Source organism: Prunus dulcis, chromosome 6, assembly GCF_902201215.1.
Source record: "Prunus dulcis chromosome 6, ALMONDv2, whole genome shotgun sequence".
Taxonomy (NCBI): domain Eukaryota; kingdom Viridiplantae; phylum Streptophyta; class Magnoliopsida; order Rosales; family Rosaceae; genus Prunus; species Prunus dulcis.
The window spans coordinates 1,597,919-1,623,102 of record NC_047655.1 but is presented as its reverse complement, the minus strand read 5'-3'; the positions used below and the strand labels follow the sequence as shown (position 1 = coordinate 1,623,102).

The 25,184-nt window shown below is 40.0% G+C and overlaps 1 protein-coding gene, 1 non-coding gene and 2 pseudogenes across 2 annotated transcripts; all 4 read left to right on the top strand.

Moving 5' to 3' along the window:
* Positions 1 to 4,699: 4,699 nt before the first annotated feature.
* Positions 4,700 to 5,140, top strand: LOC117633230. The gene has a single exon (XM_034366950.1). It carries the CDS (start codon positions 4,700 to 4,702, stop codon positions 5,138 to 5,140), a length of 441 nt encoding a protein of 146 aa, XP_034222841.1.
* An 8,631-nt stretch (positions 5,141 to 13,771) lies between these two features.
* On the top strand, positions 13,772 to 13,866 carry LOC117633296. Its single transcript, XR_004586609.1, has one exon. It is a non-coding gene; the product is annotated as a small nucleolar RNA R32/R81/Z41 (small nucleolar RNA).
* Positions 13,867 to 14,535: 669 nt separating this feature from the next.
* LOC117631911 lies at positions 14,536 to 17,660 on the top strand (annotated as a pseudogene).
* Positions 17,661 to 18,256: 596 nt separating this feature from the next.
* On the top strand, positions 18,257 to 20,408 carry LOC117633229 (annotated as a pseudogene).
* Positions 20,409 to 25,184: the final 4,776 nt, after the last annotated feature.

Below are 25,184 nucleotides of genomic sequence, written 5' to 3'. Positions count from 1 at the left end.
ACAGGTAAGAAGTGTCAAATTACAGAGTCTGCGTAGGGAGTTTGAGTACACTAGAATGAGAGATGATGAATCCTTGTCTGCCTATATTACCAAACTATTTGATGTGATTAATCAAATGCGTAGCTATGGAGAAATATTGCCTAAAGAAAGAGTAGTACAGAAATTGCTGATTAGCCTACCATCTGCTTATGACTCTATCTGCTCAGTTATTGAACACTCGAGAGACTTGAATGAGATTGAGGTGCAGGAGGTTGTAGCCTCACTAAAGAGTTTTGAGTTGAGATTAGATAGACATTCTGAAAACAAAACAGAGAAGGCATTTGCTAGCCTTAGTGTAGATGCTAAACAGGTTAAAAATGGAGATCAGAACAATAAGCAGCATAAAAATTGGAAGTCCAAAGGCAAGAAATGGGATAACAAGACAAGTGATGGCACTAAAACTCCCTGCAAGCACTGTGGTAAGTTACACTTTGGTGAGTGTCGATTCAAGGGCAAACCAAAATGTTATAACTGTGATAAGTTTGGCCACATTGCAAAGGATTGCTATAGCAAGAAATCACCACAGCAGGTTAACTATGCTACTCAAGTGGAAGCTGCACCAACTATGTTCTATGCTGGTAATGCAGTTGGTGCTGGTATAACAAGAGATGAAGAAATCTGGTATTTGGACAGTGGGTGTAGCAATCACATGACAGGAAAAGAGGACTTGCTGGTGGATATTAACAGAAATGTGACTGCAAAGGTTGAAATGGGAACTGGACAGCTTGTAGATGTAACTGGAAAAGGCACTCTTGTGGTTGAAAACAAAGTAGGCAAGAGATATATCAAAGAAATAATGCTGGTACCTGGACTGAAAGAGAACTTACTCAGTGTGGGTCAGATGATAGAGCATGGCTACTATTTGGTATTTGGAGATCACAAGGTGGAAATCTACAATGACAGCTCTCATTCAAATCTGGTTGCAAAGGTACAAATGAGAGGTAATAGAAGCTTTCCCTTGAAACTGCAGGCTGAGATGCACTTAGCTTATATAGCAAGTGTAGATCATTCCACTGAACTTTGGCATAGAAGATTTGGACATCTCAATATGAGTAGTCTGAAATTGTTGAAAGAACAAGATATGGTAGTAGGACTACCAGAAATTAAAGGGATTAAAGAGGTGTGTGAGGGATGTGTTTTAGGCAAGCAGTGTAGAGAAGCATTTCCAAGAGAGGCTACCACTAGAGCACAAACTCCACTAGAACTCATTCACAGTGACATCTGTGGTCCTATGCAGACAGTTACCAAAGCTGGAAATCGGTTCTTTCTCACTTTCATAGACGATTGCACAAGGATGTGTTGGGTTTATTTCTTAAGACACAAGTCTGAAGCTCTAACTGTGTTTAAGAAATTCAAGGCCACTGTGGAATTGCAAAGTGGTTATAAACTGAAAAAGATGAGAAGTGATAGAGGGGGAGAATACACTTCATTGGAGTTTGACAGTTTCTGTGAAGATGTAGGAATTGAAAGGCAACTTACAACCCCATACACACCATAGCAAAATGGTGTGGCAGAGAGGAAAAATAGGACTATAGTAGAAATGGCTAAGTGTTTGATGTTGGAGAAGAAAATTCCATTTGATTTTTGGGCTGAGGCAGTCAACATATCTGTGTATATTTTGAATAGGTGTCCAACTAAAGCTTTGAGCAAAAAGACACCATTCGAAGCCTATAGTGGAAGGAAACCAGGGGTTAAGCATCTAAAGGTATTTGGCTCACTGTGTTATGCTCATGTACCAAAACAACAAAGACAGAAATTAGATCTTGCAAGCAAGAGGTGTATCTTCTTGGGGTATGGCAGCTGTGAGAAAGGTTACAGGCTGTACAACATTGAAACTGAGAAGGTGATTGTTTCAAGAGATGTAATATTTAGTGAAAATGTGTGTTGGGATTGGAATGCAAAGAAGGAAACTAGTGTGAACATTCAGCTCACTGGAATCCGAGAAGAAGCACAAGGAGAAGAAGGGAGTTCTTGTGAATTTGAAGAACAATTGGAAGTGAATGAGGTGCCTAGTTTAAACACTGAAAACAGTGATCAAGAAAGGGTCACAGGTCCGCAGGATGTTGATCATACTCCTCTCAAATACAAGAGCATTGCAGAAATTTATGAAAAATGCAATATGTGCATTATAGAACCAGAAAGTTTTGAAGAGGCAGCAAAGGATGACTCTTGGAAGAAAGCAATGGAAGATGAAATCACCATGATTGAAAAGAACAATACATGGGAGCTTGTAGCTAGACCATTTGATAAACCAATCATTGGAGTCAAATGGATCTATAAGACTAAACTAAATCTAGATGGATCTGTGCAGAAGAATAAGGCTCGGCTGGTTGCAAAGGGATATTCCCAAAAGCCTGGAATAGACTTCAATGAGACCTTTGCACCAGTGGCTCGGCTTGACACTATGAGAGCTTTGGTAGCATTGGCTGCACAGAAAAATTGGAAGCTTTTCCAATTAGATGTGAAATCTGCTTTTCTCAATGGAGTATTAAGTGAAGAGGTGTATGTGGATCAACCACTTGGTTTTGTGATTCAAGGAAGTGAAGATAAGGTGTATAGGCTTAAGAAGGCTTTGTATGGCTTGAAACAAGCTCCAAGAGCTTGGTATGAAGAGATAAATTCCTATTTTACTAAAGTTGGTTTTCAAAGGAGTTTGAGTGAAGCTACTTTATACACTAAGAGGTCTCCAAGTGGTATTCTTATTGTGTCACTCTATGTAGATGACATTATCTATACAGGGAGCTCAAAGGAGATGATGCTTGAATTTAAGAATGAGATGATGAGACAATATGAGATGACAGACCTTGGTTTGCTTCATCATTTTCTCGGCCTTGGGGTTTTACAAACTGACTCTTGCATTTTCTTGCATCAGAAGAAATATGCAAAGACTTTGCTAGACAAGTTTGGACTCAAGGACTGCAAATCGGTTGCAACACCATTGGCAGTGAATGAAAAGCTGTCCAAAGTGGATGGAAGTGATTTAGCTGATGAGACTTTGTATAGACAAATGGTAGGAAGCTTGCTCTACCTAACTGCAACAAGACCAGACATTATGTTTGCATCTAGTCTTTTGGCCAGATTCATGCACAATCCTACCAAGAAGCACATGGGAACAGCGAAAACGGGTGCTAAGATATATACAAGGTACTATAAGCTATGGCATTGCTTATGAGAAAGGAAAAGGAGCTGTGTTAATTGGCTACTGTGACAGTGATTGGAGTGGTAGTGAGGATGATATGCGAAGCACATCAGGCTATGCATTTAATTTGGGGTCAGGAGTGTTTTCTTGGGCCTCAATTAAGCAGAGCAGTGTGGCTCTTTCCACTGCAGAGGCAGAATACATGAGCGCAGCAGAGGCAACCACTCAAGCTGTTTGGCTCAGATTTGTGCTATCTGATTTTGGTGAAGAACAGGTAGAACCAACTCAGTTGTTGTGTGACAACACTTCGGCTATTGCTATATCAAAGAATCCAATTCATCACCACAAAACTAGACACATCAATCGCAGGTTTCATTTCATTCGAGATGCTCTTCAGAATGGTGAGATCGATTTGCTTTATTGCAAAACTGAAGAACAAGTTGCTGATATATTCACCAAGCCTCTTGCAAGGGATCGGTATGAGTATCTAAGGAAGGCTTTAGGTGTTATCTCAGCACAACACTTAGAAGGGAGTGTTGGTTTATAAGTGCTGCTGCTGAGATAGTTTATTATTTCAGTTTGAAAAATGTAGCCGTTGGATAACAGTCCAACTGTGCAGTTAGGATGTAACTGTGCATGCCATGTGTCTCTATCTCATAGGGTAGTAAATGAATGGCTGAGATGTAAATGATGTAATAGGAATGTTCTAATTCCTAACGGTTTTGTCAGATGCAATATACGTATGTTTTGCGTGGGAGCTGGGCTAGTATTCTGCTAGCTCTTCTTCTTCCCCAAGCTCTCTCTCTCATTTTTCTTCAGATCACATTTTCTCATCTAAGAGTTAAAATACAAGATAATAGTCTCTTTATTCTAACAAGGGATGCTTGTTTGATTAAAGCTCGGCCTTTAGGTGATGGGAGTGAAGCTGACAGAATTGTGTAGCCTTTCAATCATGATGGAAGATTTACTGTAAAATCTGGATATAATTTACTCATCTATGCTTCTCTTAGTTCTAAAACCAGTAGTCCTTCTAGTTCTTGGGGCAATATATAAGATATGTGGAAGTCAATATGGAATTTGAAGATGGTGCCAAAACTAAATTTTTTTTATGGAGAATTTGTAAGGGTTGCTTATCGACTTGTTAGGCTTTGTGTAGGTCACCTTGGTCCCTCGCCTCTTTGCCCTTTATGTGGAGAGTTTCCTAAATATGAAGAGCTTCTTTTACTATTATGCAATTGGGTTCAAAGAGCTTGGTTTGGAGGCCCTTTATGTTATAAAATAGATAGAAGAAGTATTACAACAATTGGTGAGTGGCTAAAGAGGACATTGCATCTCCTGCAAAATTCTACTCACTATTGATCTTGGTTCGTGGGCCAAATTGTCCATACTTGTTGGAGTATTTGGAAAGGTCAATGTGCTGCTGTCTTTAAGGGTGTTCAAGTGTGCCTGGGGAAGACTTTGTGTGCTGCCCAGTCTATGATTAGCTAGTTTATGCAAGTGCAAACTGAGTCTGTGATGAATATGAATGATAATGGTGATGAGAATGGGGCGATAGAGGCAAGATGGTCTGCCCCTCCCCATGCATATTGTAAAGTAAATGTTGATGCTTCATGGGAGGGAGGTTCGAAGCTAACGGGGTTGGGTGTGGTGGTTTGGAACTCGAATGCTATGTGTTTGGGCAGCAGCTGTAATACCAGACTGGCAGGGTTGGCTATTGAGGCGGAGGCTCACGCGGCTTTGAGTGGAGTACATTTGGCTGCTCAAATAGGGATATCACATGTGGTTTTTGAATCTGATTCAAAGGAGTTGGTCCAGTTTGTCAAAGGCCATATTCAGAAGAGTAGATGGACTATCTTCCCCATTCTAATTGCAATTCAAAGAGTTTGCAGTGGTTTCAATTTGTGTTCTTGGAACTGGGTGCACCATGGTGCAAACAAAGTAGCAGATGCGGCAGCTTCTTAAGCAAGAAAGAGGATGTGTGACAAGGTTTGGGAATCTAGCCTCCCATCCTTTTTGGTCTTTGTGTTGCAAGCTGATGGGCTCCCATGTCCACCTACGATGTGAGGCCCGGCTGTTAGAGGCAGACATGTTCCCTACTGGGAGGTGTCATAGGTTTGGCCTCTGACAAAATGTGCTTTTGTTTCGCCGTAGCTTGTATTTCATCTTTTCTTTTGCTGTGGCTGCTTTAGTTTTGCTATAGCTTGTTTTTCTTCCTTCTTTTCTCTAGCTATTGGTAGCTTTGTTGTTCTCTGGTTGTGGCTGTGAGTAGCCTAGTTCTATGTTTGTACTTCTCTTTCGGTTGGAATGAAAGTGCTCTTGACCAAACCAAAAAACAAAACAAAAATTCTTATATACCAGCTACAATTAGAGATTCTGTGTGTGTGAAAAGTTGTGTGCCGAAGAAGTGGCTGTCTTGACATGAACACTACCTAGAAAAATCAGAACTTCCCTCCATGATGTCTAATTATTTCTTAACCAAATCGAGCAAAAAATAAATCGATTTCCTAATAAATCGTTCGTGTAGGAGATTAAAATTTGGTATGTTGATGGTTCTATATTAAATTTAGAAAATGATTTTTCCACTCTCATTTTCTCCACTTACATTCACTTTTGCTTTTTAATACTTTTTTTTTTTCTTTTTTTCTTTTTTTCTTTTTTTCTTTTTTTTCCTACTCTACCCTCCTATATTAAGGTTTTGATAACTAAAATGAAGAAAAGTTAAATAAAACAAAAAACAAAAAAAAACCCAAGCCCGCCCATTAATCCTGACACCATTCCCATCCCAAGCAATCACCAACCGCCCCCCCACCCCAGAACCCTACACCGGCCAACCTCCCCCATCCATCTAACCCTTCTCTCTCTCTTCCAAAACTTATCAAGACACCCCACCCCCGTCCACCTTTGGCGAACCCAGCAGCAACACCACCGTCACCTACACATCACCTTATACAATGCCGCAATACCAGATCTAACCCAAAACCCAGCATGTCATTCTAAACCCCTACCCCATCAGATCTAGCCTTCAACACCGACGAGCTATTGGAGACTCTCTCTCTCTCCATCTATGTCGCTCTCTCACTTTCATAAATCATTCAAAAATGGATGGGTTGGGTTCAATTTAATTTGTTTCTTGGAATTGATATGAATTTTTCTAGTTGTGGCAAGATTGGGGTGTGGGGCTGAGATTGCACTAGTTTGGTTGCAAGATTGGGGGTCTAGGAAGGGGGGTTGTGGGTGAAGGTGAATTGATGTCGAGTTTGGGTGGCTTGGTTGATGGTTAGGATGGATGCGTGGCTAAGTTGGTGGCGCCTTGGAGGAAGCAGTCGGGCTGGAGGAGGCTAGGAGGCGAGAGAGGGAGAGATATTTTTTTCTCTTTTCAATTTTTATTTTTTGATTTATTATTTAACTTTCCCAATGAATGTGGTAAGGGTAGAGTATGAAAGAAAATAATAAAAACAAAATAAAATTGATTAAAAAGTACTAAAAAGCAAAATGTAGTGGGAAAATCAGCTCCCTTAATTTTAAGCCTAAAAACAACTAATACTTCAATATGCCCAAATGTAACACTTCCCTTTTTTTTTTTTTTGCTTTCACTATGAGAGTTACGATTTTTTTTTTTTCTACCTCCTCCATATCCTCTCTTTGTTTCTAATGCATAAAGGGTTTTGTTTCCCGTAAATTTTTTTTTCTTCATTAAGTCAACAACCCACTAAAAAAATTAGGGAAGGCCCAACAGTAAAATTAAATTAAATTAAACTAATAGGATATCAACCTCAAAGATTCACATTTAAAAAAACCTCCCAAAATTTGCATTAAAGAAACCCCCAAATTTCAGATTATTACATTCTACCCTCGTTAAACGAATTTCGTCCTCAAAACTTACGTACTTTATTCGTCGAATAAGTAAGGCTACTTGGTTCTCACTTCTAACTCCAATTCTCAGGAAGCATAACCTTCATCATGAGTACTCCATAACATTTGAACCAAAGGAACCTCCTTCCTACAAAGCTACTTTTTCATTCGATCAACAATACGAATTGGTGCCTTCGCATAGGTAGCATCCTCATTAGAAATCAATGTATCTTGATCAAGGACATGCAATTAGTGGAGGCACCAATTCGTATTGTTGATCAAGGACATGCCTCCACATAGTTAACATTGACACATGAAAAAAATTGTTGACTTCATACAAGCTTGGTGCCCAAGCAAGCCTTATATGCCAACTCTCCAACCCTCTCAAGAATCTCAACAGGCCAAATGAATCTTGGAGATAATTTTCCTTTACTCTTGCCAAACCTCATGACTCCCCTCATTGGGGAAACTTTTAGGAATACATGATCACTAAATGCAAACTCTGGACTTCACCTCTTAAAATCTTCATAACTCTTTTGGTGGGTGTGTGGTGGTACATAACCTTTCCCTTATGATAGCTACCTTCTCAGTAGTCTTCTGAATAACTTCTGGACGCAATAACTCCCTTTCACCAACCTATACCCAATATATGGGTGAATGACAAGGTATTCCATATAGAGCTTCATAGGATGCCACGCCAATACTAGAGTGATAATTGTTGTCATAAGAAAATTCAATTAACAGTAAATGATCCGCCCAACTACCCTTGAAGTCCAAAACACAAGCCCGAAGCATATCTTTCGTTACCTGATCACCAATGCAAACTCTGGACTTCACCTATTAAAATTTTCATAACTCTTTTGGTGGGTGTGTGGGTGGTACATAATCTTTCCCTTATGATAGCTATCTTCTCAGTAGTCTTCACTTCTGGACGCAATAACTCGCTATCACCAACCTAACATTGAGATTTCTTCTTCTCTCATATGCTTTTCACTTTAGGGGTTTCTTATATATACAACATTGTTGATACTAGAAACACTCCGTTGATACCTCTTCTTCTTACACACCACCTCACCTGCACACTTATTTTTTTAGCAAAATTCCGTACGAGGAACATTCGCTTCGTAGATTCTTTGACCCTCGAACTTCCTTCTCTTTCTTCCCCCTTAGTTCCTGTAAAACAAATCTAGTTCAACAGACCACACCCAGGGGGTATTGGCCAAAGGCCCTCCGATGCCTTAGTTAGTTTGATTGGATCTTGAAAAAGATACGACAATACCTAGAGTGGTCAGAGTTTTCTCTCACGAGGAGAGCTAGATGGCCGGAGCTGTGTGTGGTGGCCAGAGCCGTGAGAGAGAGAGAGAGAGAGAGAGAGAGAGAGGGAAAGGGGGACTGCAAGAGAGAGAAAGGAGTTTTGTGTAAGGTTTCAGAATTACCTTGGAGGTGTGATGTAGCCATGTATTTATAGTGCTCTTGCCTTCTAAGGTTTTCAAAGAATAATTCCTATAAGGAAGGGAATTATTCTTTCCCTTAAATTGAGAGATTGAGTAAATTAGGGATTTTAATGAGAATCAAATCCCTAATCGATGACGATATATCTATTTTTGGTCTAAATAATTATACAAATAAATGAAGATAATTATTGACCTAAGAGATATTCTCTTTGTCCACGTGGCGCCTCATGATTGGTTGTCGAAATATTTGTTCCCACAAAAGCCACACAGCTTTTGCATGGCACATGTGTGGCATGAAGAAGGGGAGAAATATTTATCGCACTTTCTAATTGCATTTGAGGTTCCTTTCGCTACTTGGGCTCCTTTTGTGAGCTAGGCTCCTAACTGGAGGAGGCTTTCTATTTTCTTTTCGAAGTTGGGTTCCTGATTGGAATGGGCTTGTGATTCCTTCTAGGTCAAGGATACCTAATTATTATAAATACAAGGCTTCAATTTGCTCATCTTCATATCACAAACTTATTTTCCTCTACTTTTTAGCTTGTGAGAGAGATCTTGGAGGATTGCACTGCTTATTGAAGAGAGGAGTTGTTGTGCACACCAAGGTTTTTTTCAATATTTTTTCATGATTTTTCTTGGCGACGAGGACTGGTTGGTCATGACTGGTAGGTTGTCGTCATGACTGTGAGTAGTTGCTGGAACAGCTGGATTGACGGGACCAACAACATGCGGCAGCGACAGCGGGGATGGCTTCATAAGTTGCTGCTCAACGCTAGCCAAGGAGTTGGGCAAGCGTCTTGGGCTATGCTTGTGGTTCCTTTCTCTTTTTTTTTTTTTTTTTTGTTGGGCTGTGTCTTGGGCTGGAACCAGAGTTTGCAGCCTGGGCCGTGTACTTGTCGGCTGCTGCCATATCTTTTTTTTTTTTTTTTTTGCCACAACTTAGGATTTTGACTTGCAATTTTCTTCCATTTTTCCAGTTGTTCTGCTGCCATGTCTTCTGAGAAAGGTAGTTGATCACCCGGTTCGCAAGTGCCCTTGTATTTGTGGTGCGGTTCCAAAGTGTACAAGAAGAAGTTCGTGGCTAACTTGCACCATGTTATGACCGAGGCTCAATTTCAAAAGTGGCATGACTCATTTGCTTCTGCATACCTAAGGATGTGCATGGTAGGTTGGTGGAGCCTTCAACTGACGATGTGCCTAGCACGGACCTGAAAAATCCAAATGCCAAGATCATTACCTTTCGTTCTTGCAATCATCGCATCCCCTCGCATCCCACGATGTTAGCTTTTTCTGCTTTACACCTTTTGATGTAATCTCAGAGGGACTCATCGGGCTTCTTGCATAGGTTGAACATGTGGTCAGCTTGTTTCTTGACCATTCGATAGGAGGTGTACTCCTTGGTGAAGACGAGGGCCAGCTCCTTGAAACTACCGATCGACCCATGCAGTAAGGTATGGAACTAGTCTTGAGCTGCTCCTCGTAAGCTCATTGTAAACACTTTGCACATTAGTGCATATTCAGATTTGTAGAGGATCATGGCGCCTTTGAAGTGCTTGAGATGGATCTTAAGATCAGAATCCCATTTGAATGACATGAAAGATAGCGTTGAGAACATCTTTGGTGGAGCAGCTTGCTCGATCTCACTAGTGAACGAAGATGAGTTCACTTGCTCTATCTCCCTACGTAAAGCATCCTCCCTGTCTCGAAGTCGGTCATGAATGAACTTCTTGACATCCTCTACTTGCAAGGCACGTGGTTTATGTCGGTGTCTCCTATGAAGTAGGTGCCGCTGATCAACTTCTTCGTTGACTATTAAGGGCTAATCTTCTCGGTCGTCTTGCCTATGTGGTTTATTGGTAGACTGCACTTGCGACGGATTCTTCATAGCTTGTTGACGTGAGTTGGCTCTTCCAAAGCGGGCTAAGGAGCGACTTTCTTCATGTACCTCAAGATGAAGGTCGATGGGCTGGCCTTCTCGGGGGCCTAGCCTTTCCTGGATACTTCTCTATGAGCCTAAGCGAGTGTGGTCATCGGATTGTGGGCCTAACCTCTCACGTACATTGGTCCTTGGACCTAATTTGAATGGAGACTTGATCTACTTGGACCGGGGCTGGTAGATGCTTTCGACATGCATGCCCGCTCAACAACACATTCTTGTCCTTCTCCTTGCCTGCTCACTCCGGCTCGACCCACTTGGGACTTCTCGAATCTCATGCCTTTGCGTTCATCCATCCTTCTCTCTTCGCCTTGCGATCCAAGGCCAAGGTTTTGGACCAAGTCAGTTTGCTTGAAGAGCTAACCAGGTTGTTTTGGTCGTCCACCTTTTGAGTTAGTTGGTCGACTCTAAGATTGAGGTCTGCTTGGCTACTTGGATCAAGAGGAGAGAATTGTGTGGAGTCCAATTACACGCTGGCTAGGGTGTCGTTAGAGGTGTACGCAGCAACATACATCGAGTGCAACGGCAAGGGAATGAATGGATATATTTGCTCCATGATCAGGACAGAGGTGAAAGTGGTGGTTGGATTGTCGGGGGTGGTGCCATCGTGGTGGAGCTCCTCGAACCTAACCGTGAGGTTGTAGGGATGAAGGTTGTTGGAACCGGCTACTGGCCATTACGGCTACAAGGTTGTGATGGTAGCGAGACAACGAGGTAGCATGTTTATTAGTGCCGGAATAGTGCTCTCAGTCTAGGGGCCGAGAGGAGAAGCAGCGATGACATATAGGGTGCTAGCGTGTGGAGCCGTGGCTTCGATAGCAGAGAGTGGTGGCTGCTTCAAAGTTGCGCCATCATGCTGGTTTGGATCCGTCGTGGATTGAGTCATCAGGCAGTCTCACTTCTTGTGGGTTTGCTTCCAACCATAGTTGTTTGGAAGGCTTCAATTGAGTGATGAATGGGAGGAAAAAGATTCCTTAGACTCGGGAGCAATGCGTTGAGTATAACTCGATGCTCTCAATGAAAACACCAAATGTTTGAGCAAAATTCAGCACGGAGAATATTTACGCATAGATTCTTTGACCGTCGAACTTCCTTCTTTTTCTTCCCCCTTAGTTCTTGTAAAACAAATCTAGGTCAACGGACTACACCTGGGGGGTATTGGCCAAAGGCACTCTGATGCCTAAGTTAGTTCGATTGGATCTTGAAAAAGATACGACAATAGCTAAAGGTGGCCGGAGTCGTGAGAGAGAGAGAGAGAAAGAGAGAGAGAGTTTTGTGTAGGGTTTCGAGATTACCTTGGAGGTGTGATGTAGTCATGTATTTATAGTGCTCTACTCTTGACTTCTAGGGTTTTTCAAAAAATAATTCTTATATGTAGGGGTGGGCATGATACGGTATTGAGCTCGTACCGCTACTAATACCAAAAATTAAAACCAGTATGGTACAGTATGAGATTATTGTTTGCCAAAGTTGGTACCGTAACATACCGTCCCAAATTGGTATCGATGTGAAACGGTACCATTTCGGTACCAAAATGACACAACTCAAGCATCAACCAATTCAATATTCAACAGATTCATTCACCAAAATAAGTGATGCCTAAGTTAGAGATTCAAAGATTCAACAGATTCAATATCCAAATCCTAATCAACTAAATCAATATCCAGAGTTCTAAGGAAGCTGCTTGCTTGAGGCTTACCTTACCACGGAGAAGAAACACAACACAAGGCATGCACTTTGGTCTTTGTGCTTGTAGTACCTACCTAATACACACGTATATTATATATAGTAGCTAGCAGACATGGACGATGGTGTTGTCAGCTAGAATAGGTGAAGCTTTGTCTACTTTATGACTGGGGGGTTTTGAAGAGCGTTGAAGTTAGATCGTTGGTGAATGTTATTTGGTTTAAAGAAGTGGGTTTTGGGTAGTTGGATTAAATGTTTTTGGTTGGATTTGATTCTGGGATTTGGAAAAGGTGAATGTTGTCAGGGTTTTCATGCAAATAAACAACAAGGTGAATGTTGGATTTGAGGATTGTTTTTTTAATTACTTATCAGGGAAATCTCAATCTAAGACACTCCACTGCTCTACAGCAACAGTAACCAAACAAAGAACAAGAAGGAGAGAGAGAGAGAGAGAGAGAGAGAGAGAGAGAGAGAGAGAGAGAGAGAGAGATATGAAAAAATTGTACTTTAGGTATTCGGTACGATACAGTACTGACAGATACCAAATACCTGGTACTGCTACCATACCATACTCCTTTGATACGCTATGGTATCGTATCGAATATCTCCTCATCCCAAATGAAATAGTATGAAACCGGTTTGGTACGGTATGGTTAGTGCACGATTTCGGTATTTCAACTTTAGATGCCCTTATAAGGGAATTAATCTTTCCCTTAAATGGAGAGATTGTGTCAATTAGAGATTTTAATGAGAATCAAATCCCTAATCGATGATGATATATCTATTTTTGGTCTAAATAATTATACAAATAAATGAAGATAATTATTGACCTAAGAGATATTCTTTTTGTCCACATAGTGCCTCATGATTGGTTGCCGATATATTTGTTCCCACAACTTACACATCACATGCACACCTCATACACATCACATGTGCACAAATGAACAAGAAATTACAAACAACAATATTTCACTCGCACACTAAAAAACAAGGAAATACAAAAAATTGTTCCAAAATTGCCTCGTCATCCGTGGAGTGAAATACCCTACTAACAAACAGGACCTACAAGTCTTTTCATTTGGTATGTATGCCCATTTTAGTCTTTCTAAAAGTATGCAAGTTTGTATTTTAGGAGAAGAACTTGCATGTTATGGGGATAACGTTGTTTTGCTATCTCAATCCAATCACGTTTCGTCATATGGAATCCTTATAATAAATGGTAGAACGTGATTAATCAGGAATAACAGAACAGCGCTATTCCTATGACATGCAATTTTTTTTCTTCTTCGTATTATTGGGACTTTTTTATCATTTCCCCTTGATAAAATCTTCCTGCGTTTCCTGACCAAAAATAATAATATCTTCTAGCGTTTTGACCCCCAAAAATAAAAATAAAAAACTCAAACGTAGCCTAAACTGGTACAAAAATAAGTTCAACCAGCGCATAAATCTTCTCGATGACAGTATAACCTTGCGACCAAACAGTTGGACCAAAGTGTAATGGTATAATTTCTAGGGTTTCAACATTTCGCTATAAAAGCTTGATACTCTGCTTCTTCTAAGCCCACGGTCCCCAACTCTTGAAATTTCAGAGATTTCTCTCCTTCGTCTTCCTTGCTTTTAATTTTCCGAGATGGCTGTCTATTATTCTTTTCTCTGAATTTTGATTGATGAAAATGATGAAAGAGATGTGTAAGGGTGATGATCATTCGATTTCACGTGATCAAACAAATTCTCTTCGCTACGTTCTTTCTGATTCTTAAACTCCCACTGCCATTCGGCCCCCCATTTATTTAGAAATTTAAATTTATTTTGTCCAGTTTCTATTATTTCTCCTTTTTGTTTAATGTTGAATCTTCGAACTGGTTTTTGCAGAAATTGGTTAAATACAAATAAACACAATGCTCCGTTAATTACATTTATTTTTAAGCAACCACAGATTACAATGGTGTATTTGTAGATTGATGTGAGGAGATGTTTGATTAAAACTGCAGATTGGGTTCTACTTCCTTCTCATGCAGGTTATTTCTCTGCTTCAAATTTCCTTGATTTTCTGCTTCCACTGAAAACTTGTGTTCCCAGATTGATGAACACAGAAGTACTCTAAACATAGTTAATGAATTTGAAGCTAATCAAGTAATTATAATTTGGGTGGAAAATCACCATTATGGACCCCCAAATTGCCTAAATTTGTACCCTTTTTGAATCAATTTTACAAGTAATTGGGTTCTGATTGAGAGATGATGGGCCTATAATTTTATCTTAAGGGTCTTAAGAGCATGAGATTTTTCAACGACTTTGTAACCTGGAAAACCAGAGACTATTAATGCTAATAAGAGATAAAAACAGAGAGAAGAAACAAGTTAACTCTTTGTTTAAGTCTGATGATTTGCTTGAACTAATTTGTTTTGATTTGTTGGAGCCTACCTGAATTAGCTCTTAAGACTCCTTTAAATGGATCATAAACTTATGGTTGGGGTCAAGGGGAAGATACTCAAAAAGTGATGCTTAAAGTTAAATACATCCCCATTCTTTCTCTGAAATATGAAGTCTTGAAATTTCGATTCAACTGTCTATTTCGTTGGAAATGGGACTCGTATAACCGCGTTGCGAAGCTCAGATTTCTGCAGATGCATATGTAGAATGCGCAGATGAATCGATATGAACAGTCTGATTTAAATCATATACGGAAGTAAAGTGTAGAATTTTCAGTTTATTGACTTTTTATCTTTCTAAGATTACTTTTCTTTTTAGGCTTTGGTTGTTTGATAATTTAGTCCAACACTAATATAATGAAATATTTTACTTCTCATGGAAGGAGAATTATTGATAGAAGTCAATGGCTTTTTTGTTTCACCAGCCAACTTGGCAAACACATTGCTGGTTTTGAGGATTTGTGGATCGTTTGTCAATTTTTGAGGCGATCGGTTGACTTCCAAAGTCAAACATACGATATCCTGATACAGCATGTCTAGCTAAGCCTGTGCTTATAGCAAAACAGCTCTTTTTTGCAAGTTCGTAAGGAGATGAAATTCACTTGCAGGAACAACTTTATTTATAAGCCTGTTCTGCTTCTGTTATGTTTAACCTTCGATGCTTGTATCTCCATGGCGTCTCATGTTATCTCCGCAGGCCAGTCTCTTTCTGGGAACCAGACAATTACCTCTCCAAGTGGCATTTTTGAGCTGGGTTTCTTCACACCAGGTAACTCTCAAAACTATTATATTGGGATATGGTACAAAAAACCATCCCCTCAAACAGTGGTTTGGGTGGCAAACAGAAACCAACCTGTTTCTGATACATCGTCTTCAACATTGCAACTCTTCCAAAATGGAAACTTAACCCTACTGGTCCAATCCAAAACTGAAATTTGGTCAACTCATTCTATGTCAACGTTTTCTCATTCCACTGTAGCAATGCTACTTGACAATGGGAACTTTGTCATAACAGATGCATTTAATTCATCTGTTGTTATATGGCAGAGTTTTGATCACCCAACTGATACTTGGCTTCCAGGAGGGAAGCTTGGACATAATAAGCTTACGAAAGAAAAACTAAGTCTTACTCCATGGAGAAACCCACAAAATCCAGCCCCTGGCCTCTTTTCTTTTGAGCTAGAACAAAATGGAACAAGTTTTTGGTTATTTTGGAATGGTTCTAAAACTTACTGGACCAGTGGATATTGGACAGGGAAAATCTTTAGCCTTGTTCCAGAAACAGCAGCAAATGATTATATTGCAAGTTTCACTTTTGCTTCAAATGAAAATGGAAGCTATTTCACTTATGCTTCAGCATATAACGATACCTTTATCAGATTCATGCTAGAAATTACTGGTCAAATCAAGTTTTATGTCTGGGGGAAGGGCTTCACACAATGGACTCTAATCTGGATGCGACCAAATGAGCAATGCGATGCTTATGCTACCTGTGGTGCTTTTAGTATCTGCAACCAGCAGAATGCTTCTCTTTGTGGTTGCCTGCCTGGATTTGAACCCAAAGTCCCGAAAGTTTGGAAATTAAAAGATCACTCAAATGGCTGTCTGAGGAAAACTCCTTTACAGTGCAATGATGTCCGAAATTCCACATTTCTGGTGATACATGATGTTCTCCATCCTGTGAATTCTGAGTCGTTGACAGTTGAGAACATTGAAAAATGTAGATTGGCATGTTTAAGAAATTGTTGGAGACAGTTGATGATTCTTTAGTGTTGTTCAAGTATAGAGATTTAAGAAGAGCAACAAAGAACTTCTCAGAAAAACTTGGGGAAGGAGCTTTTGGTTCTGTCTTCAAGGGGGTATTGCCTGATTCAACTGCCATAGCAGTGAAGGAACTTAAAAGTCTGAACCAGGGAGAGAAGCAATTCCGCAATGAAGTGAGAACTATTGGTTCAATCCAACACATTAACCTTGTTCGTCTCTGGGGATTTTGTGCAGAAGCTTCGAAAAGAATTTTAGTCTATGATTACATGCCGAATGGTTCTCTTCAATCTCTCTTGTTTCAAAAGAATCCGATAATCCTAGATTGGAAGGCCAGATATAATATTGCAATCGGCACTGCCAGAGGATTGGCTTATCTCCATGAGGATTGTAGAGAGCGTATCATACACTGTGACATTAAGCCTGAGAACATTTTGTTGGATGCAGAATACAGCCCAAAACTGGGAGATTTTGGTCTCGCAAAACTCATAGGCAGACAAAATAGCCGGGTTCTAACAACCATGAGAGGAACTGTAGGCTATCTAGCACCAGAATGGTTTTCAGGTGAAGCCATCACACCCAAAGCTGATGTCTTTAGCTATGGCATGTTGCTGATTGAGATTATATCAGGAAGAAGAAATAGACAAGGGTTAGATGAGGGATTAGAGAGTTTCTTTCCAATCCAGGTTACAAATATAGTAACCAAAGGAGAAGATGTTGTTACCTTGTTAGATTACAAATTGGAAGGGCAAGCAGACAAGGATGAACTCACCCGGGCATGCAAAGTCGCTTGTTGGTGCATTCAAGATGATGAGAAGGATAGGCCAAAAATGAGGGAGGTTGTTCAAATTCTTCAGGGAGTATCAGATGTTGGTATACCTCCAATCCCACGGTTCCTCCAGCGCCTTAATGAGAATCCAATAGAAGCCACCAGTAGCCAGGAGACAATTTGCACTTCAAATTCATCGGCATGATCTGATGTCTTTTCTGCATTCAATCTAAAATCAGCAACTGTTATGTGGAAAATTAATAAGAATGCCCCTTTGGCCCTTTGGGAAAGTTCAAACCAGTAACCTCCGTACCTCCTCACGTTTTTATTCACACCAGCTACAGAAGATGTGTATCACAACATAAATTTTCTCAACCTCAAATCTCTATTGCCAGTAAATAAGTTATAATGAGGAACACTGGCACTGAGAGCTTTTGTATTAAGCATCTGGAGAATCCTCTTTCTCTGATGAGGTTCACTTGATTTAGAGTATGTTTATTATTCAGTACTAGTTTGATCAGTAGCTAGCTTCTTTTTGGTTTTTTGTATCTTTTAATTCTTGGTTTCATAAACTCTATGACTATCAAGTTAAATGCTGGATGGATTTACTGATTACACCTTGAAATTGAAAACTTCATTGAAACTATATTGAAAAGGACAGAAGAGGATGCAATTTTTCACTATAGCTTGTGACCAGACTATGAGTCTTCTGAAGTCATATACTATTTTTTGTGTATTGATTGAAAAATATAAAAAAGAAACAAGAAAACATGGCCGTACAGAAGGGAAAAGACACTAGATCTTTCATTCACCCATGCTTTTGCTCTGTCTTCCTCAGTTTTTAACCTTCACACTTGTGATTAATCTAAATTCCAACTCAACTCAACTTCTTTTAAAGATTCCTTGTTGAAATTCTTTGCTTAGAGATAATTCAATGCAGCCACCTTCTTAGGATCACAGATTGATGTTTAAGTTATATATATATATATATATGCATCCCCATTCTGCCATGTGAAGTGAGTGATGCTTGAGTTAGATCCAGCTCTCAATAATAATAGTTCATTTTCAGAAGACAGAGAGCTCAGTTGCAACTTCCCCATACATGGCTCAACAATCCATTTCATTATAAATTGAATTATATTGAAATTCTACAGAGGCTTTTGGTAATAGAGTAATATCTAGCTTTGCTGGCCACTGTGAAGGGAACAAAAAACAAAATAAGTCCAGAGCTTTGATATCACCAAGCTTAATTAGCGCAAATCTTTGTTTGCAAGTCTATGAAAAGATGGATATCATCAGTAAGAACCACTTTATTTCTCATTCAATTTTGCTTCTACTATGTTGTACCTTCAGCGAGTATATATCTATGGCGTCTAGCATCTTCTCCCCAGGCCAATCTCTTTCAGGAAACCAGACAATCACCTCTACAGGTAGCATATTTGAGCTGGGTTTCTTCACACCAGGTAACTCTCAAAACTATTACATAGGCATATGGTACAAAAATCTACCACATCAAACGGTAGTTTGGGTGGCTAACAGAAATCAGCCTGTTTCTGACCCAATTTCTTCAACATTGGAACTCCATGCTAATGGAAACTTCATCTTACATTACATGGATTGTCCAAACTTCCAATATGGTCCACTAATTCAACATCAGAGATTGCTAATTCCACTATAGGAATGCTTCTTGATAGTGGGAACTTTGTTCTAAGAGATGCATCTGATCCATCCGCTGTAAGTTTTGATTTCCCAACAGATACTTGGCAGCGGTTGCAAGGCTTGGATATAATAAGCTTACCAAGGAAAAACTATTTCTTATGCCATGGAGAACTTCAAGTGATCCAGCACCTGGCCTCTTCTATTTAGAGCTACAACAAAATGGAACAAGTTTTTGGTTACTCTGGAATGATTCTGAAACTTATTGGACCAGTGGATATTGGACGGGGAAACTCTTCAGCCTTGTTCCAGAAATGGCGGAGAATGATTATATTTCAAATTTTACTTTAGCTTCAAATGAGAATGGAAGTTATTTTACTTATGCTGATGCCTCTTCAAATACCTTTATCAGGATTATGCTAGAAATCACTGGTCAGCTCAAGTTATTCATCAGGGGGAAGGAGTTCGCACAATGGACTTTGACCTGGATGCCACCACTCGAACAATGTGACGTTTATGGTTCATGTGGTGCTTTTAGCATCTGCAACCAGAAGAATGTGTCTCTTTGTGGCTGTCTGCAAGGATTTGAACCCCAAGTCCCAAAAGATTGGAAATTACAAGATCACAAATGGCTGTGTGAGGAAAACTCCTTTACAATGCAATGATGTGAGAAATTCCTCATTTCCTGTAATGCATGATGTTCTCAATCTTATGATTCTGAGTCTTCGACAGTTAAGAATGTTGACGAATGTAAATTAGCGTGCTTAAGAAATTGCTCATGCACTGCTTTTGCTTATGATTATCAGTGTCTGATTTGGAAAGGAGACCTATTCAATCTAAAGCAACTAGCATCTGCAGGAAAAAGAGGCCAGGATTGGCATGTCCGAGTTGCAGGATCTGAGAAGGATCAAATTATATATTCTGCAAACAAGAAAAAGAGAGAGACTGCTTGGATTGTTATTGTAGTACTTGCAGGGTTATTCTTTGTCTTAAGCGTTGTCATGGTCATGTTCAGAAGGAAACAGTCAGTAGGAGCATTGGACACAGTTGAGGATTCTCTCGCGCTGTTCAAGTATAGAGATTTAAAAAAAGCAACAAAGAATTTCTCTGAAAAATTGGAGAAGGAGGTTTTGGTTCCGTTTTCAAGGGTATATTGGCTGATTCAACTGCCATAGCAGTGAAAGAACTTAAATGTCTGCAGCAGGTAGAGAAACAATTTCACGCTGAAGTGAGAACTATCGGTGCAATCCAACACATCAATCTTGTTCGCCTCCAGGGATTTTGTGCAGAAGCTTCAAAAAGACTTCTAGTTTATGAGTACATGCCAAATGGTTCTTTACACTCCCTCTTGCTTCCGAAGAACCCACTAATCTTAGATTGGAAAGCTAGATATCATATTGCAATAGGGACTGCAAAAGGAGTGCAGAGACTGCATCATACACTGACATCAAGCCTGATAACATTTTGTTGGATGCAGAATACAACCCGAAACTTGGAGATTTTGTTAGACGGAAACTGCAGCCGAGTTTTGACAACCATGCGAGGAACGCCAGGCTATCTTGCACCAGAATGGTTTTCAGGCGAAGCCATCACTCCAAAAGCTGACGTGTTTAGCTATGGAATGTTGCTGATTGAGGTTATATCAGGAAGGAGAAACAGAGATGGGTTCGATGACGGGATATAAAACTACCTTCCTATCCGGGTTGCAAATTGTTGGGCCTAAAAATTGTGCGGAGCCCAGCCCATTTTTGAAACCCACAAGACATAAGCACAACTTGAGCTTGATTTTGAGCAGCCCAAAATGAAGAAAGCCCAGAATTTATCAAACCCGTGATAAATAAACAGTCTCAAGTTTTGTAAAATAGAGAGGGCAGCCCAACCAAAACATCATAGGCCCATATCTTTTTGCAAATTGGCAGAGGTTTAGAATAGCACAGAGAATAAACGAATCGATGAAATTGCCAAGATTAAAATTGGTAAAATTCATCACCAAGTAAATCAAATCTCTAAAAGAAATCGGATGGGGCCCAGCTTCTAAAATTCTCACCATTTTGATCTCCAGCCTAGAGTACAAAGTCAGTAGATCTTTTTGGAAAGTCTACTCTCAAAATCCATGTGACTACCTGACTTTGAAAAATTAACAATTTCAACTATCACAAAAGAGGTGATAGGGAATTAATGAAGGCAGGTCATTACAGGAAGACTTTTTTGAAACTCTACAGCCAAAAGATCAAAATCCCTTTTCTATATTCAGAAAAATTCTGCACCAGTGCAGGTGCCATTTCCAAGGGATAAGTAGGCTATATTTTCTAAAAAGATAAGTAGGGAGCAGGGAGTTGTTCATCTAGAAAAACAAACTGACCATCATGGCAGATTGTGTCATTTTCTCTTTACAAGGAACAAACAGGGAACAAAGAAGAGTTGGTTCTTCTTTCAGGAAAAGTCAGGAAAAGACCTCCATGGAAGCTAATTGTTGACAGCCCTTCTCTGTCAGAATAGTAGCTTCCTTCTCTTATGACATTAAGAAAAGAAAAAAGATCTTTTAAGAAGATTTGCCGCCCATTATTAAAAGATTAGAAATCCCCCTCCAACATTTTCTATAAATATGAGAGGAGATGAACAGATCAAGGATAGCAAAAAAAAAAAACCAATCAAAAACAAAAACTCAAAATGATCACATGATCTCAAAAGCCTTCAAAACACTGAAGCAACCAAAAGCTCATTGAGCCACAAGAAACAAGTCAGCTATAATCCAGAATCTCTAACTTCAGTTCAGTTTTAGAGAAATAGTCATTCAAAGCTAGATTTCTCTCGTTACAAATTTGCTTCAGTACAAGCCAAATCAAGCAGAGTTCGGGTTTTACAAATATGAAAACCTCAACAAATTTATGGAGAGCCCTGATCAAGCAGAACAGGTACTAAAGTGCAGTTCTAGTTCAGTAATCATCAAATCCAGCCACTTCTGCCCCTGCCAGACTGAAGAGGTTCCAATTCTGCCAGTTCAAAAAGCCTTCCAGGGCTTGAAATAGATTAAAGCTCTGCCACACTCGAACGTTGGTATCGATTTACAGCTGAAACTTGACAGTTGAAGGTGTTGATAGTCCAATCTAGCACAAAAACATCCAATCTAGTCCGGATCAAAAGTAGCTGTCCAGGCAGAAATTGAAGTCCAAAGTTTTTTTTATCTTTTTAAAGTTGGTCTTCCCTTTTGAGCTTTGTAAAAGGTAGTTCTGCCTGAAAACAGTTCACTTTCTTATCATTTATTCTGTCCAGAACTACCAGTTTTGTGCTGTGAAAAATTATGAAGTCCTCACCAGTTTGAGGCAAACTTGGGAGATATTCTTCACCCAAATTTACAATCACTTGTTTAGAAATCAGTAGCTTGGAGCATAAGTTATCTATTTTTAAGAAGTCTGCTAGGGTTTTTATTGCTAGCAGTCACTAGTAAAAAAAACCCCTTGCGCGACCAAACTTTGCGCTACGAAAAACTATTCGTCGCTAAATGTTACTTTGCGCGACCAAATGACAAAACTTTGTCACTCAAAGTCTTGCGCGACCAAACTTTTGCTCGACGAACTTTTGCGCGACGACAATACTTCATAGCTCAAAATCTTGAGCGACCAAACTTTGCGTGAAGAAAAATAATTCGTCACTCAAAGTGATTTTGCGCGACGAAACAATAAACTTCGTTGCACAAAGTCTTTAGTGATGAAGTGTGTTTCGTCGCATAAAGTCTTTACAAAAATAAATAAAATAAAAAATTTATTTTTAAAAATCTTTGCATGACGTAAGCCAAACATTTCATCACCTAAACCAATTTATTTTTGTTTTTTATTTTGTATGCATAACACTTAAGAAATTAAACGGTATATATATATATATTTATTAAGTAGCTTTAAATTTATTATATTAGTTCGGATCGTATTTTTATTAAAAAAATATATTATTGTAGTTTGGATTGGGTTTTTGTTAGAAAATATATATTTTAAATTGATGATCGAATTAGTTCATTGTATTCATATACGCCGGTACAACCAACGCCACGTATGGGGCCTGTCAACACGCCGGATAACCTACGCCACGTGAGACCTGCACATCATATCACATAACTCCCCATACGCCGGTACAACCAACGCCACGTATGGGGCCTGTCCCAACGCCGGATAACCTACGCCACGCGGGACCTCAAGATCATATCACAAATCTCCCCATTCGCCGGTACAACCAACGCCACGTATGGGGCCTGTCGACACGCCGGATAACCTACGCCACGTGCGACCTCAACACAATATCACAATATCTCCCCATACGCCGGTACAACCAACGCCACATATGGGGTCTGTCCCAACACCGGATAACCTACGCCACGCGGGACCTAACTTTCACTTGGTGGTGCTTATAGTAAATCCCAAAATCCGGGGAGATACCTAAGGTAGTGCGTATAGCACTTCGAACTGACATTCTAGACTCTTTTGTACTCGTGTACAACCATATCTAATTACTTAATAGTAATTCTAATATTGTGTAAATCCCAACCATAGTCTAGCACCAGATAATCCCCCTAAGAAGGTGAGATTACTCCGGGAGACTCATGGTCAACCCAGGGTCAAACTACCCTAACCCTGGTCAAAAGGGCCCACGGGGACCACGACCTCCAAACTCCGATCCGAAAGTTCCTATGAGTTCTATAAGGTATAGGACACTTGTCCTGCAAGTTTGGTTCAGATCGGACGGTCGGATCGCTCGCGATCGCACGATCTAACGGTTAATATAAAATATAAACTTTAAAGTTGTTAATCGGAACATCCGGGGCTCCGATTCACAATCCGTGAATTCCTACACGATCCTAGAATTACCTAGATTAACATATATTAAATTTGGGTCCATCCAACGGTCCCAACCTATCAAACCCGGATAACGCACGATATGCGATTCTCCGTTCGGTAGTCAAACGACGTCCGAATTGAGATCCGCAAAATCCTACGCACTCGTGACAACCAGGAGATCGCATTGGGACAATAATGCCCCTCTGCTACAGTGCCCACGCGCTGCCACACGCGCGGGCAGCGTGTGGGTGTCCAAAGCGATAAAGCTTCGCCGAAAAATCTCAACATCTCGGGCCAAGACTTCTACCCTAGGTATAACACCCTATTTGGAGTCACTTTTGTTCTCGGTCCTACCTCAAAAAGTGACCGGAAGTGGCCGAAAACAAGCTCCCAAAATCGGCAGAATTTCAAATCGAAGATCAGCTATCCTAGGCTCAAAATTAACGAAATCCTATCCAACCATCAGCTAGAGCACGAAAAATAGGTGAGAATCCATACCTTACTCGAACGATTTGACCGAGAAACGAAGGAGAACGGAGGGTCTGAAAATCGGGTGAAAACCGATCGGTTTTCGCCTGATTCCGGCGAGCTCCGGTCGGTGCAGGGGCTGAGACCGGTCGGGATGGGAAGAGGAAGACGGCACGGTTCTTTGGGGACCGGTGCCACCCCGAGTGGTGGCCGGATGCGGCGGCGGCGGCCCAAAAACCGCCGTTGTGAACAGTAACCCGAGGGGGGGCTGTTTCTGCGCAGGGGAGAGAGAGAGAGAGGGAAAAATCTGATTTTTATAAAAAAAATCTCATTTCAAAATATTTACGGTTGTGCCACTGGATTTCTTTTGACCATATCTCTCTCGTTACAACTCCGATTCGAGCCCACTACGTGTCTATGAACTCGTCTCAGCACGACCTATCCAAAAATACAAGTCACTGTCCCAAACTCTCTCCGGTTAAAAATATGACTAAAATACCCTTAAATAATTAAATAATTAAATAAGGGTTAAATTTGGAAAAATTCGGGGTCGGGGTGTTACAAAAATTCTAAAAAAATTAATATAATTAAATTAATATTAAAGAAATAATAAAACAAAAAGTCAAAAACCTTGCGCGACAAAATATTTCGTTGATCAAACTATTAAATTAGTTTATTTTAATTAAAAAAATTTTAAAACACAAAAAATATTTCGTTGGGCAAAAATTTAAAAATTTGGGCACCAAAAATGGGACGCGGGATTTTTTAAAAACTTTGCGCGACCAATATTTTTTCATCGCGCAAAACTTTGCGCGACCAATATTTTTTCATCGCGCAAAACTTTGCGCAACTAATAAGGTTTTATCGCGCAAAACTTTGTGTGGCCAATAAGGTTTCGTCGAGCAAAACTTTGCGAGACAAATATTGTTTCGTCGCTCAAAACTTTGTGCGACCAATATTGTTTCATCGCTCAAAACTTTGCGCGACCAATAAGCTTTCGTCGAGCAAAACTTTGCGAGATTAATATTTTTTCGTTGCGCAAAACTTTGCGTGATCAATATTTTTCGTCTTGCAAGGTAGATTTTGATGACGTTAAGGTTTGTAGTGCAAAGATATTTTGCGCGATGAATAATATTTTTCGTCGCGTAAACCCTTGCTTCACAAGT